The sequence below is a fragment of the Symphalangus syndactylus genome, chromosome 6 (genome assembly GCF_028878055.3).
Source record: "Symphalangus syndactylus isolate Jambi chromosome 6, NHGRI_mSymSyn1-v2.1_pri, whole genome shotgun sequence".
Lineage (NCBI taxonomy): Eukaryota > Metazoa > Chordata > Mammalia > Primates > Hylobatidae > Symphalangus > Symphalangus syndactylus.
In genome coordinates, this window is record NC_072428.2 from 139,691,553 (window position 1) to 139,706,325 (window position 14,773).

Sequence of the window (14,773 nt, forward strand, 5' to 3'; positions counted from 1 at the left end):
GGAGGAGCTCAGTCCAGGACCAGCCCCCTCCAGGCTTGAGAGCCCAAATGCCTACTGCCAGGGTGGGAGGCATGGCTCTGGGAGGGGCCGTGAAAATGGGGAAAAAGTGGGGTCACTCAAAGTCATGAGGTCAGCCTGAGAAAGAGGTGAAGCTCAGTCATCAGCATCCTCTTCCGGCAGCTTTTCCCCAGAAACTGGGATGACCTGGACCCTGCCGTATGGACTTTCGGCCAGATGGTGCAGGCGAGGTTTGTCAGGGTGTGGCCCCACGATGTCCACCACAGCGATGTCCCCCTGCAGGTGGAGCTGCTGGGCTGCGAGCCAGGTACAGGTTGCACAGGGGTGGGCAGGGCAGGAAAGAGGGGGGCCATGGGAGGAGCCCTCAGCCATACGTCCTCCACACAGGGTCCCCACCGGCACCTCTGTGCCCAGGGATTGGACTCCGCTGTGCCAGTGGTGAGTGTGTCCTGAGAGGGGGCCCGTGCGACGGTGTTCTGGACTGCGAGGATGGCTCGGATGAGGAGGGCTGTGTATTGCTGCCTGAGGGCACTGGCAGGTATACTGTTGCCGGCTGTGCAGCTCACGCCCTTGGGCTGGCCTTCGAGGGGACAGCTATGTGGGAGGGGCCTGGCACTGCCTTCACCCCCAAGGTGCCCAGAGCCTGCATGCTGAGGAGCTGCAGCCGGGTGCCTTCAAGGCCCGTTCCCACCTGGATTCTAGGATTCCCTGCCTTTCTCATAGTTGATTCAGGGGTTCTCCAGGTGTGGGCCCTGGACCAGCAGCATCGGCAGCACCTGCAGCTTGTTAGAAGGGCGGGTTCTAGGGCCCGCCCAGACCTGCAGGGGTGGGGTGCAGCAACGTGCGTCTTACAAGCCCCTCAGGTGATTCTAACCCATGGTCAAGTTGGGAGCTACTGTTGGGAACATCGCCTTTGTCCAGCCTCAGTGGGCAGAGTCCTTCCTGAATGCCCACGCCAGCAAAGACCCCAGGCCTGGCAAAAGCACACTGACGCCCCTGCCTGGAAGGGGGGCACTGGTGCTGGGAGGGCCCCTGGAGCCCTTTTGGCTATTTTTCTCCCCAGATTCCATTCCACAGCCAAGACCCTGGCACTCTCCTCCGCCCAGCCGGGGCAGCTGCCGCACTGGCCCAGGGAGGTGAGTGTGGAGCTTTGGGCCCAGACGGTGGAGTGGGGAGACGGGGACCTCACCTCACGGCCTCACCAGCCCTGCTCCTGCACCAGCCGGCGGCATCTCCCCTCTCTGCAGCATTTCCTCCTGTGTGTTCCCTGGTACTGCTCTCAGGAACCTTCCCGGTGCCTGGCAGAGGGCTGGGGGCTGGGCCAACACAGAGATGCAGAGATGTGCAGGCAGAGCGAGGGCCCAGAGGGGTTTGGGGACAAGAGAAGCCTGCACCCCTAATAGGGAGCTTATGCCCACAGGGCAGGCACCAGGGCATCTGGTGCTCAGAGCCGAAAAGAGCTCTGTGCCCTGGTCCCCAGGGGCTTCCCGGACAAGACTTGAGGGCTGGAGAGGGGTATCTGTAGTGTGGAGAAGGCGCAGAGCACCTTCCCACCTGGAGTAGCCTGGTCAGCAACCCAGAGTGTGTGGGTGGGGTAGGGGGTGGGGGGAGACACGTGCATTGGGTGGGGGAAGGGGAGTTTGAGGGGCAAGAGCTGAAATGGATCACCCTGGTGGGCTGCTGAGAATAAGGTCCCTGAGCTCCTTGAGGGCAGTGGGCTGGTGCCTGGAAGCGCAGTTGCATCCTCAGCTCTGCCCTGGGCTTCGGGGGAGGAAGATGGACAGGAAGCAGTGCTGGGACTGTGAGCGCCCAGGCTGTATCCTCAGGGGATGGGAGCTGCCCTCAGGGCCTGGGGCGTGCAGGGTGCTGAGCCCTCTCCCTCTGCAGGGCCTGGCAGAGACTGAGCACTGGCCTCCTGGGCAGGAATCCCCCACGTCCCCGACAGGTGTGTGCACAGACTCCAGGCCTCCTCCCCAGACCCTTGTCCCACCTGTTCTTCCAGAGCCAGGGGCACTTACACCTCAGGGGTTCAAATCCCCTGACCCCTGACTTCCCCACAACCGAGAGAGTCATGGGGTTGGCTCAGGGGGGAGACACTGGTCACTTTGGACATGGCCAGGTCCTGCCCCTGCCCACCCCCTGGGATTCCAAGGTATGTGGCTGTAGGTTGGCGGGGCGGGTAGCTCCAGGCCAGCTCCCAGGACTGAGCCTGTGCCCTGTAATGTGGCTGCCTTCCCAGATGCCTGGTCAGGACAGGTCAGCCCCATGGGGGTGGGAGGCCACTTGGCTCCAGCCTGCACTCCCTCTGCTCACCATCCATGGAGCCAGGCCCCCCTTTCTGAAGCGTTTGCTGGCATCAAAGGTCTCTTAAGTGGGTGGGGGCTTGGATGTGGTCACCAAGTTGGCATGTCCTGTATAAGAAAGGAAGGGGCTCTGCCTGGTTGTGAACCGGCCTCCCTGGAACTACCTTATTACTCTCCTGCCTGCTAGCCAGCAGAGAGCTGCCTCCTGGAGGGCCTGCTGTCCTGCGGGGATTGGGGGCTGGTAAGAGGGCTTTTGGTGTGGGTGAGTTCCTGCCCTCATTTCTAGCCCCTATGGGAAGGACCTGGGTGAGGCTTGGGGCAGCAGGGGCTGGAGAGGAAGGAGGGCGAGGGTGCCAGGTCTGCTCTTTCATTGTGGCCCATCCTCCCCTGGGCCTCAGCTTTTCCCCATCTGTGACACTAGGAGGCCTTATAGACAACTGTGGCCCCTCCCTGTGAGTTCTGATGGAAGTTATTCAGAACCTGGCCGGACTGTTTCTGTGTCTTTTGTGAAAAGCAGACAAAGCAATTGATGCCACTGCTCAGATCCATAACATGCAGACCCATGGGATACATTCTAATTTCATTCTCAGTCTGGTTCTTAAAAAAAAAAAAAAAAATGGCTGTCTTTGAATGCATCTCTTGCCAGAAAATGAGACTGTTAACCCTTTTCACCGTAGCTGCCAGGAAGCCCAAAATCAGTTTGTTGTTGTTGTTGTATGTTTGCAACAGAAACGATGAACTCACCCTGAGTCTCTGGTAGTGTTTACTCCCTCTGCTGCTGTGTTAAAATGACCTCAGTTCTTTGTCTCCCTAAATATCGTATTTTATGGTGAGTTTGAACTTGGAAGTTGCCATGTGTTTCTTCTTGGGAATAGAATAAAAATCTCAGATCAAAACAAGTCTTCTACTTTCAGCCAAAGCCCTTCTTGTGCTCCTTGGATTTTTTTGATCCGAGGCCTCTCAGAAGGCATCAATTGCTTTGTCTGCTTTTCACAAAAGACACAGCAACAGTCCGGCCAGGTTCTGAATAACTTCCATCAGAACTCATAGGGAGGGGCCACAGTTGTCTATAAGGCCTCCTAGTGTCACAGATGGGGAAAAGCTGAGGCCCAGGCAGGTGGCACCGTGAGGCCCAGGGGAGAATGAGCCAAAATGAAAGAGGAGCCCTGGCGCCCTCGCCCTCCTTCCTCTCCAGCCCCTGCTGCCCCAAGCCTGGTCTGCAGTACCTATGATTACTCTGCACCACCTAGAAGCCTGGGATACCCTCTTGAGGGCCCCCACCTTCCTTTCCTGGGAAGGGGAGCTGGGCAAGCCTCACCTCCCTCCACCTACACCCACAGAGACAAGGCCCGTGAGTCCTGGCCCAGCCTCCGGGGTGCCTCACCATGGGGAATCTGTGCAGATGGCGACCACCAACCCGATATCCGAGATGGAGGCAAGGACCCTGCCACCAGGTATGGCAGCTGTGACGGTGCTGCCCCCACACCCTGTGACTCCAGCGACCCCTGCAGGTAAGACGCCAAGCCCTTCTACCTGTGTGCAAAGCCTCTGTGAGCCCACCTTCCTTGTGAGGGGGACAGAGGCCCTTTGTTCAAGGTCACACAGCTCAAGGTCATTTTGGGGAGGACCCGAGTTTCCTAGCCCAGTTTACCCTTTTTCTATTATCCCAAGATAGGCAGAGTGAGACATAGCAGATGCCAAGAGGAGGGAGGTTGGGGGCTTCAGGGAGGTGACAAAGGAGAAAGGACAGGGCAGGCCAAGTGACCGGTCAGCTGGCTGTGATGGTGCCCACAGGCCAGAGCGTCGCCCCAGGGCCCTTCCCACCTGTGCAGTGTGGTCCCAGCCAGATGCCCTGTGAGGTGCTGGGCTGCGTGGAACAGGCGCAGGTGTGTGATGGCAGGGAGGATTGCCTCAATGGCTCCGACGAGAGGCACTGCGGTGAGCTGCTGGAGGGCCTGCTGTCCTATGGGTAGGGGGTGGCACTTATCCTTCAGTGTAGGAAAGTGTCTGCCCCCATTTGTAGCTCATATTGGAAAGGATCTGGGAGAGGCTTGGGCAGCAGGGAATGGAGAAAACGGGTAAAAACAGGAGTGTGTGTGTCTTTGGGGGTGGTCAAGATGGAGAATAGGATAGGCCTGGGGTCTCAGCCTATTTTATAAAACCTGTTTGACCTTTGAAGAGACTCATCTACTCACTCACCCATCCAACAGTCTACCTACCCCTCTATCCATCCATCCATCAGCCACCCATCCATCCGTCTACCCACCCTCCCATCCACTAACCTGCTCACTCACCCACCCGTCCATCCATCCATCTACCCACCCACCCACCCCCAACCCCTCTATCCATGTATTCATCAGCCACCCATCATCCATCTGTCTACTCACAAATCCATCCATCGATCCATCCACCCATCCAGCCAGCCACCATGCATCTATCTACCCATCCATCCATCTATTCACCCATCCATCCATCAGCCATCCATCCATCCATCTCAATCCACCTACCTACCCCTCTATCCATGTATTCATCAGCCACCCATCCATCCATCCATCCATCCACCCATCCATCCATTCATCTATCCACCCACCCCTCTATCCATTCATCTATCAGCCATCCATCCATCCACCCATCCATTTATCCATCCATCCGACACCCACCCATGCATCTATCAGCCACCCATCCATCCACCCATCGATTCATCTACCCACCCCTCTATTCATCCATTCATCAGCTACCCATGCATCCACCTACTCACTCATCTACCCGTCCATCCATCCACCCATCCATTCATTCACTCACCTACCCATACACCCATCCATGCATCCATTCATCCACCCATCTATCCACCCATCTATCCATCTACCCACCCATATATCCATCCATTCATTCATCCACCCACCCATATATCCATCCATTCATTCATCCATCCATCCATGCAAAGTAGATCACTGTGATCAAAGCTTAGTCTTCCAATCATGACCAAAGAAATCCAATGTTAATCAATCACAAGAATGGCCACTCCAGGGAGTATGCATTCAGGAAGAAGGTACCTGAGCATCTAGAATCTCTGTGTGAGAGCTTGTGTAGACCCAAGACTCCATAGTGGAAGGAACACATAGTGGAAGGAAGCCTGCTCTGAGCATGGGGTGCAGGAGGCATCAGGAGGAAGGGGAGGCCAGGGGCTCCAGTCAGCAAGCTCACTTTGGCTCTTGGCCTGAGAAGGGGCTGAGTGTATCATCCAGCCAGGAATCTACTTATGTGGCTCCCTTCTCTCCCTGCCTTGTGGGCAGCAAGCACTGTGCCCTTCACGGTGCCTACCATGGCCCTGCCCGGGCTTCCAGCCTCAAGGGCCCTCTGTTCCCCGAGCCAGCTGAGCTGTGGCAGCGGGGAGTGTCTGTCTGCTGAGCGGCGCTGTGACCTGCGGCCTGACTGCCAGGATGGCTCGGATGAGGATGGCTGTGGTATGTGCCAGCCAGGGCAGGGGCAGCCCTGAGGACCCCCTCCTGCATGAGCCCCTCTGAGCCCTGGCCCCCATGCCCCTGCAGTGGACTGTGTGCTGGCCCCCTGGTCTGTCTGGAGCAGCTGCAGCCGCAGCTGTGGCCTGGGCCTCACCTTCCAGCGCCAGGAGCTGCTGCGGCCTCCTCTGCCAGGGGGCAGCTGCCCGCGTGACCGGTTCCTAAGCCAGTCCTGCTTCGTGCAGGCCTGCCCAGGTAACCCTGCACCCCAGCCTTCTCTTGGGAAAGGCCCTGCTCCCAGAGGGAGGTTGGGAACCCCCCCATCCAGTCTCCTCGGGAACCTTCAGGTGGGAACCTGGGGTGGGTTTCCATCTGAGAGCCTCCTGGCCGGCTCTGCCCTCCTTTCCTACCTGAGCCGAGACTCAGGTTCTCGTGTATAGCCTGGAAATAATGGTCATTCCTGCCTCAGAAGTCACTGGAAGGATTAAGGGAGATGGTGTGTGGGGGTGTTTGGAGCCGGGCCTCAGGTGTCGGCCAGCTGTGCCACTTTCCCCGGGTGCCATGCTGAAGGCCTTGTCACTCTTTTATTCCATCGATCCAAGGGAGTGGTCCTCACCCACTTCTGCGCATGGCAGAGAGGGGCTCCCCACACAGGGGCCTCTTTCAGCCCCACCCTGGCTCCTCCCTGGCTGTGGTGGCCCTACAGCTGCCATCAGGGCAGCTCTCCCCAGGATCCCCGCAGTCCCGGCCGCTTTCCAGGGAGCAGAGCTTTTGTCCTGGGAGGCACCTAGAGCCCTTTCTCCAGGCACCTGCCACCTAGGGGAGGTTTCATGGGACAGAAGAGGAGCTGTGGACCGCCCAGGGCAGGGCCCTTGGCTGCCTTGCTGGACGCTGCCCAGGCCGGGGGAGGAGGGGAGCCCTGGCTCTGGCCATTCTCTCATAGCCTGTGTCTCCTGGGCCCCTCCTGGTGGACCCACATGCTACCTTCCCCAACAGTGGCTGGGGCATGGGCCATGTGGGAGGCCTGGGGACCCTGCAGCGTCTCCTGCGGAGGTGGCCATCAGAGTCGCTGGAGAAGCTGTGTGGACCCACCACCCAAGAATGGTGGTGCGCCCTGCCCCGGGGCCTCCCAAGAGAGGGCACCCTGCGGCTTGCAGCCCTGCTCAGGTGGTACAGGTAAGGGGGAGCTGGGCTGGGGACAGGGAGGGAGCACTGTGGGCACGGGGCGGTTGGGCCTCCCAGCACCTAGGTTCACCTGGTGCCCATCTCCCACCAGACTGTGAGCTGGGCCATGTGTATGTGAGGGCCGATCTGTGCCAGAAGGGGCTGGTGCCCCCGTGCCCACCCTCCTGCCTGGATCCCAAGGCCAACAGAAACTGCAGTGGGCATTGTGTGGAAGGTGAGGCAGACCTGGCCTGCAGGGGGACTGTGGGGTGCCCATACAGGCCCACCAGCCCCTAGTCTCCAGCCTCCCCTCCCTGCTGTGCCCCTTGGGGCTGAGTGCCCTCTTCCACACACTCCCAGGATGCTGCTGTCCCGCGGGGCTCCTTCTGCATGACACTCGCTGCCTGCCCCTCTCTGAGTGCCCCTGCCTGGTGGGCGAAGAGCTGAAGTGGCCAGGGGTGTCTTTCCTCCTGGGCAACTGCAGCCAATGGTGAGGGCGGCCACACCAGGGAGGGCACTGTGCCGGGGTCTCCCCAGCCCTGACCAGTTCCTCAGCCTCTCCCTCCCCTGCAGCGTGTGTGAGAAGGGGGAGTTGCTGTGCCAACCAGGGGGCTGCCCCCTGCCCTGCGGCTGGTCAGCCTGGTCCTCCTGGGCTCCCTGCGACCGCTCCTGTGGCTCTGGAGTGAGGGCCAGGTTCAGGTGTGCGACGGGTGGATGGCAGTGTGAGAAGGAGTGATGGGGCCCAGGGAGGTGAGGAGCCAGGCCAGCCCTGAGGGGGTGATAGTGGGAAGATGGTGGACAGGGGATGAAGGATGAAGGAGGCGGGAGTGAGGGCAGGGAGAGAGCAGAGCGGGTGCTCAGTGCTGCCTCTCTCCCCAGGTCTCCCTCCAACCCTCCGGCAGCCTGGGGGGGTGCCCCGTGTGAAGGTGACCGGCAGGAACTGCAGGGCTGCCACACACAGTGTGGGACAGGTATAGCCGGGAGCCTGGATGCAGGAGCCCCCCCTTCCTCCTCCCAATTCTGTACCCTGAGAACACACGGGATGGGACCCACTGACCACTCTACGTGGGGGATTGGTAACACCTCCGCAGTCTGAGAGGCAGCCCTTGAACTGGCCTTGGTGGAGGGGCTTTGATGGGGAGAGGCAGAGACTCCCGCCCAGACTGCCCGGGCGCCAGGAGCAGGCTGGCCTGGGTGCAGCAGGCAACTGCAGAGCCGGGCAAGAGAGGTGAGGCTGGTGGGTTGAGGGAGGCCAGCAGCAACATTTAGAGACCAGATGAAGGTGCCATATGGTTTCCCTCTTTCCACCCACCGGGTGCTTCTCAGACAGTGCCTGTGCCAGTGGAGGTCTCTGCAGAGCAGGCGCAGCCCCACAGGTGTGCAGGGCAATGGGACGAGGTGGGCAAGGGGGAAGAAAGAGGAGTGGGGCAGGAGAGGGGGAGAGAGGCAGGGTGCGTCCAGGGGGTCTGGGCCAGGCTCTTGCAGTAGGAGGGAAAGAGGGGCCAGTGGAGAGTGGCTGGTGGGACACTGACAGTTTCCACAAGGACTCTTCATCAGTTTCTGGCATAGAAGGATCAGGAAGTGTTGATCTGGGGGAAGCATGAGGATTGGTGGTGGTCCTGCTGAGGTGCTGTCCGAGTCCAGGAGACAGATGTGGGAATGTAGTTGAGCCCAGGTTCACAGGAGGCTCTGTGCCTGGCTTCTGAGGGTGTGAAATGGGGCTGGAGGCCGGGTGCGGTGGCCCATGCCGATAATTGCAGCACCTTGGGAGGCCAAGGTGGGAGGATTGCTTGAGGCCAGGAGTTCAAGACCAGCCTGGGCAACATAGACCCCATCTCTTAAAAAAAAAAAAATTAAAAATGTAGCCGGGCGTAGTGGCCCATGCCTGCGGTCCCAGCTCCTCGGGATGCTGAGATAGGAGATCACGTGAGCTTAGGAGGTAGAGGCTACAGCAAGCTATAAGCATGCCACTGCACTCCAGCTGACAGATCCTGTCCTCAGCCCCCCAAAAAGGCAGAAAAAAGGTGGGGCTGGAGAGTGGGGGTCCCAGCAAGTGAGCTGAGAAGGGGCAGAGGCTGCACCCTGAGCCCAGAGCAGCCTCCCTCCTCCTTGTGAGCCCTCTTCTGCCCACCTAGTTTCTCAGACCTAACCCAGGCTCCCCGACCCTCCCCGGCCCTGCCAGAAAAGGCCTTTGCACAAATGGCCTGTCCTTTTCTCCCTCCACAGAGGTGCTGGGCTGGACGCCCTGGACTTCCTGGTCCTCCTGCTCCCAGAGCTGCCTTGCCCCCGGAGGAGGCCCTGGCTGGCGCAGTCGTTCCCGGCTCTGCCCCAGCCCTGGGGATTCATCCTGCCCAGGAGAGGCCACCCAGGAGGAGCCCTGCAGTCCCCCTGTATGCCCAGGTATCCCCCTTGGGCCCAGCGGTGGCTCGGACGCTGGGGTGGGATGAGCAGCAAAGAAGAATGCCCCCTTGAACCGGTTCTAGGCACCCGGGAGGGGCCGAGGGTTGGAGCAAACCTGGCTGTTGTTCTTAAGCCTCTCCCACCCCAGCCATTGCCCAGCAAGCCAGCCTGAGTGGTAGATGTAGGTGGGGGCTGGAGGCTGCAGTTAAGACCCTGCAAGCTACACAGCTCCAGCCCCACGATACCCTATCCTGGACTGTCTTTGTCGTGCCGGTGTCTGTGACTCTGGATTGGGCTCTTCCTGGCAGTGTCAAGCGTCTGGGGTCTGTGGGCTCCCTGGTCCACTTGCTCAGCCCCCTGTGATGGAGGCATCCAGACACGCGGGCGCAGCTGCTTCGGCTTGGCTCCAGGGGACACCACGTGCCCAGGACCCCACAGTCAGACCAGGGACTGCAACACGCAGCCCTGCACAGGTACCAGACTCCCTGCCTATTTTCCAGCGGGCCTCCCTGGCCCAGCTCCTGGGGAGTTTGACCTTTTCCCCACCCTCACCTTCGCCCATCACTGCCCTCCGACTCCAGGCCAGGTAATGCCTGGAGCTAAGGGAGCCTGGGATTTTCTGTGTCTCATCTAGCTCCCTGCCCCTCCCACCTGCCACTGGGGACCAGGTCCCAGCAGCTGTGGCCCCTCGGCCCTTTGCTCTTCCTTGCTGGAGGCAGGTCTCCTTCCCCAGAGAGCAGGCTCTCCAAGGGAGTCAGACTGGCCTTCCTCAGGGCAGAACACACTCAGGGCCAGAATCGTGGGGGAGCAGTGCTCGCTGGCCCCTGTGACCCTGGCCCCTTCCTTACTCTCCCTTGTCCTCTGAGCGCTCCTCCTATCCCAGATGACTGGACTCCTCATGGTCTGTTCTCAAGAATATTTGTATTAAAGTTGAGCAAAGCCGTGACTGTGTCCTGGTGCCATCCCAGACACTGGGGCAAAGCTGTGAGGGTAGGGGCAGGAGGGGTGGCTTCTCTGGCACAGTCCTGCCCAGCAGGCTGCCGCCCCATGCCCTGCTTGCAGGTTCCCTTCCGCCCCTCTGCCTCCCTTCCCTTCCCATCCCGTCCCGTCCCTCCTGCCCCTGCTGAGACCTGCTTTGTCTTCCTATCCAGCCCAGTGCCCAGAGAACATGGTGTTCCGCTCAGCAGAGCAGTGTCGCCAGGAGGGGGGTCCTTGCCCTCGGCTGTGCCTGACGCAGGGCCCTGGGATAGATTGTATGGGCTTCTGCGCCCCTGGCTGCACGTGCCCCCCTGGTCTCTTCCTGCACAATGCTAGCTGCCTGCCCCGCAATCAGTGCCCCTGCCAGCTGCACGGGCAGCTCTATGCATCAGGAGCAATGGCTCGCCTAGACTCCTGCAACAACTGGTGGGTCACAGCGTGGGGGCAGTGTGGGAGAGGGGTCAGGGATCTAGAGGTGGGCAGGCATGGGCTCCCTCTCACAAGCACACCCTGTGGTGGGGTGCTCCGTTCCCCAAACACAACACAGCAGCCACGGGTGCCAGGCAGGGTCCTGGGAATACTAGAGCGAGTAGTCATCCCCATTTGACTTATGGGAAGATTGGATCTCAGATCGATGGAACGATTTATGATAGAAATAGAGATGGGAGGGGGTCTAACCTCCCAACACAGCTTTCTCTGGTTCTCTTTCCTGAATATAGTTTCATACCTGGGATCCACTTGATTTCTGTTCAGAAACATTCAGGTGCCCAGTACCCAAAGCTGACATCAGGACCTGCCAGCAGAGGGTGCTCCAAGCGATTTCTCTCTTTTTTCTTTTTCTTCACTTCATTTCCTTCATTCTTTGTTTGTTTGTTTTTGAGATGGAGTCTCGCTCTGTCACCCAGGCTGGAGTGCAGTGGTGCGATCTCAGCTCACCGCAACCTCCGCCTCTCAGCCCACTGCAACCTCCACCTCCTGGGTTCAAGCAAGTCTCCTGCCTCAGCCTCCCTAGTAGCTGGGATTACAGGCACCTACCACCACGCCAGGCTAATTTTTGTATTTTTAATAGAGATGGGGTTTCACCATTTGGCCAGGCTGGTCTCCAACTCCTGACTTCAAGTGATCCACCTGCCTCAGCCTTCCGAAGTGCTGGGATTACAGGCGTAAGCCACCACGCCCAGGCCATTCTTCATTTCCCTCTTACTTTTTGTTTTATATAGCCTGCCCCTCCTTCGATTTCCTCCTCCTTCATTCTTCCTCCCTCCTATCCTTTCTTTCTCACTTTGTTTTTCCGATCTTTTTCTGGGACCTCCAGTATTTATTAAATAGGCTTTAAAACAAGTATTGGAGAGAACACCAAGTGTAGAGAAGTACCCAGTTCTCCCTCCTAGGAGAACTCCAGCTCTCTCTAAATCCCGCCTACCTGGCTCTGGCCCTCGAGGTCATTTCCCAATAAATACAAATGGATGAGACCTTGGGACAAAGGACAGCACAGCGCCTGGGCATTGTGGGGCTCACTGAGGGCGCATCGCGAACTTCGCAGGGGACATGGGCAGCAAGCTTCACACCCCAGATCCTCGGGTTTGTCTTCTGCAGTGGTCTCAGCTGCTTCCCCGGGGTTAAGGGCTGACTGTGGCCGTGATGGCCAGGTAGAGCCTCACTGCCCCCTCTCTCTGCAGCACCTGTGTCTCCGGTGAGATGGCATGCACCTCGGAGCGCTGCCCAGGTACCCCCATGCTTGGGGCACAGGAATTGGGCAGTGGTGGGTCTTCAGGGACCATAGGGGACTTAGGCCCCTCCTGAGATAAACTGGGAGCTCGGTGGTGCCCAGGGAAGTTAGGGTATGAGAAGACTGACCTGGTTTCACACACACTGCCCTCCGCCCCCAACACGTCCTGGCAGTGCCCTGTGGCTGGAGTCCCTGGACCCCGTGGAGTCTCTGTAGCCGCAGCTGCAACGTGGGCATTCGACGCCGCTTCCGGGCAGGCACTGCACCCCCAGCTGCCTTTGGGGGTGCTGAGTGCCAAGGCCCCACCATGGAGGCTGAATTCTGCAGCCTGCGGCCATGTCAAGGTGAGAGCTAGGACTAAGGTCCTGAGACCTCCTTAAAGAACCTTCCAGAGAAAAGCCAAGAAGACTCCCATCGCCCCGCACCCTGAATCTCCAGAGAAGTGCAAGAGATGCCGCTAAGAGATGGTCCCCAGAGATTCCTTGAGGGTCCATTCCCTAACAGGGCCCCTCCTCAGAGTAGCCCCAGCTTCTCCCTAGAGACCAGCCCAGTTCTAGGCCGAATCCTGGAGCCCCCCCACCAAGCAGGTGTGAGGCACATTAAGTGGGATATGACGCTGCAGGTGAAGCGGTGGAGTGGTCCCCAGGGGTGTCTGGGTGGGAGGAGGAGAAGGTGGGGTGGGCATGGGAGGCAGGGCCTGCGGTGACCTGGGTACCACCCCCAGGTCCTGGTGGGGAGTGGGGCCCTTGGTCTCTGTGCTCCGTGCCCTGTGGTGGTGGCTACAGGAATCGCACCCGAGGTAGCGGCCTGCGCAGCCCCATGGAGTTCTCCACCTGTGGTCTGCAGCCCTGCGCAGGTGAGGCCTGCCCTGGGGACCCTCCAGTTCTCATTCTTACCAACCCAGGGCACTGTCAACCCCCTGACTGCCACCCCAGCACAGCCCTGTCCCTCAGCCTTTGTGCAGTCCCCATGACCACCCCACCCATACCCAGAGCTGGTGCCTCTCCCAGGTTGGGAGCTCAGGGGAGAGCTGAGTGCTCTGGGGCTGGGCTGTCAATTTCTATGTCCCCAGGGCCAGTGCCTGGCGTGTGTCCCAGGGACAAGCAGTGGCTGGACTGTGCCCAGGGCCCTGCCTCTTGTGCAGAGCTCAGTGCCCCAAGAGGGGCTAACCAGACCTGCCACCCTGGCTGCCACTGCCCCTCTGGGATGCTCCTGCTGGTGAGTGTCCCCCTGCCTGGCCCCAGCGAGGCCTCTGTACAGCCTGGGGACCATGGGGTGGCAGGGAAGGGACAGGCAGGATCTGGACAGCGAAGAACAAAGGGTATGAGGCTGGAGACAGGGAGACCCTGCAAGGTTGAGGAAAGGGTACTAAACTCATGGGTCACAACTCAGCTCCGGCAGGAACCAGCAGGGGATCCTGGGCAGGTCTCATCCCTCTCCCCCTAACCTCTGTTTCCTCACTGGTAAAAATGGTGATAGGTCTAGATCTTTGTGAATTGTCCCTGCTCAAGTGCTCTGTCTCCTATGTTATCACCAGTTATTTATCGAGCACCTATAGTATGTTTAATCTCTGGCTGAGCTATTCTGTGGGGAAGGAGTAGTCTCTGTCCTCAAGAAGCAGCCAGTCTGGGGAAACCAGACACAGAGCCCCTAAAATGAAGCTAGAACCATCAGACAGGCAGGAAGTGAGCTTTGCACATTGTGGAGTGGGCTGGGTCAGCTATGGAGGGCTCCCTGTAGGAGGTGATCCTGACTTGAATATCAGAGATTGGAGGGTGTGGAGACTAGGGAGGCATGGAGGGCTTCCTGAAGGAGGGGGTCCTGCACTTGAAGATCCGAGATTGGAGAGCAGAGAGGTGGCCACTCTAGTCAGAGGGTGGTGGGAATCGGGGCTAGGAAATGCCGGCTGCGTGGTGGGATTGAACAAAGCCGTGGGGTGAGCTGTGGTATATGGTTAAGGGACACATTGTAATCATGTCAGAGTCCAAATCAGGCTCTTTTACTGGTAGCCCTGCGAGCTTGGGGATAGTATTCCCGTGCCTCAGTTCCTTCCTTCATAAAACTGGGGTAAAATTATAGCCAGTCATCGGAGTCAGTGAGACGGCGCAGGGAAAGTGCTTCCCAGGCCCTGGCCCGTAAACTTCTGTGCATCCGACCTTGAGTCGTGCGCCGCAAGACGGTTGTTTCTTCTAAATCTGAAGCACTTCTGTCCAGATTCCCTGTGCACAATGTTTTTCTGCTTTTATTTTGTTGATGAAAATGTGTCTTTTCCTACCATTGCGGTACAAATTGCACATTTCACGTTTTCATGGCTGACTTCACGGGGATTCGACAGTTCAGTCTCATGTCCTGCAGTTTAAATGATCTTTTTCTCCTAGAAATTGGAGGGTCCACACCCCCACAGCCCCCAGGCTGATGGTCCACATTTGCCTGGCGGGAGGGCAGTGGGGAGAGCTGCACGTCTGTGGAAGGAGGGCGGCTGGCTTTTAAGGGGGAGCTTGAAGATTGCATGCTGGCTCTGACCAGGGGTGGGGAGCCCACGCCCAGCCCATCTGGAGCCAGAAGATGATAGAGGGTTTCGATTCCAGAACAACGTGTGTGTGCCCATCCAGGACTGCCCCTGTGCCCACGAGGGGCACCTCTACCCCCCAGGCAGCACTGTGGTTCGTCCATGTGAAAACTGGTGAGACACCACCCCCATCCCATTATGGCCCTGTGACCTC

General features: G+C 59.0%; 1 protein-coding gene across 1 annotated transcript in view; it reads left to right on the top strand.

The window, feature by feature from the left end:
* LOC129485182 (SCO-spondin-like) overlaps positions 1-14,773 on the top strand; it is a 56,808-nt gene that overhangs the window by 20,368 nt on the left and 21,667 nt on the right. Inside the window, 21 exon segments of the mRNA XM_055284465.2 lie at positions 181-325; positions 406-556; positions 1,082-1,154; positions 1,906-1,963; positions 3,662-3,832; positions 4,116-4,259; positions 5,615-5,785; positions 5,870-6,034; positions 6,776-6,955; positions 7,056-7,178; positions 7,304-7,433; positions 7,517-7,642; positions 7,823-7,914; positions 9,170-9,343; positions 9,652-9,816; positions 10,495-10,747; positions 12,001-12,047; positions 12,224-12,394; positions 12,775-12,906; positions 13,123-13,268; positions 14,639-14,733. Of these exon segments, the coding sequence (XP_055140440.1) occupies positions 181-325; positions 406-556; positions 1,082-1,154; positions 1,906-1,963; positions 3,662-3,832; positions 4,116-4,259; positions 5,615-5,785; positions 5,870-6,034; positions 6,776-6,955; positions 7,056-7,178; positions 7,304-7,433; positions 7,517-7,642; positions 7,823-7,914; positions 9,170-9,343; positions 9,652-9,816; positions 10,495-10,747; positions 12,001-12,047; positions 12,224-12,394; positions 12,775-12,906; positions 13,123-13,268; positions 14,639-14,733 (2,912 nt within the window).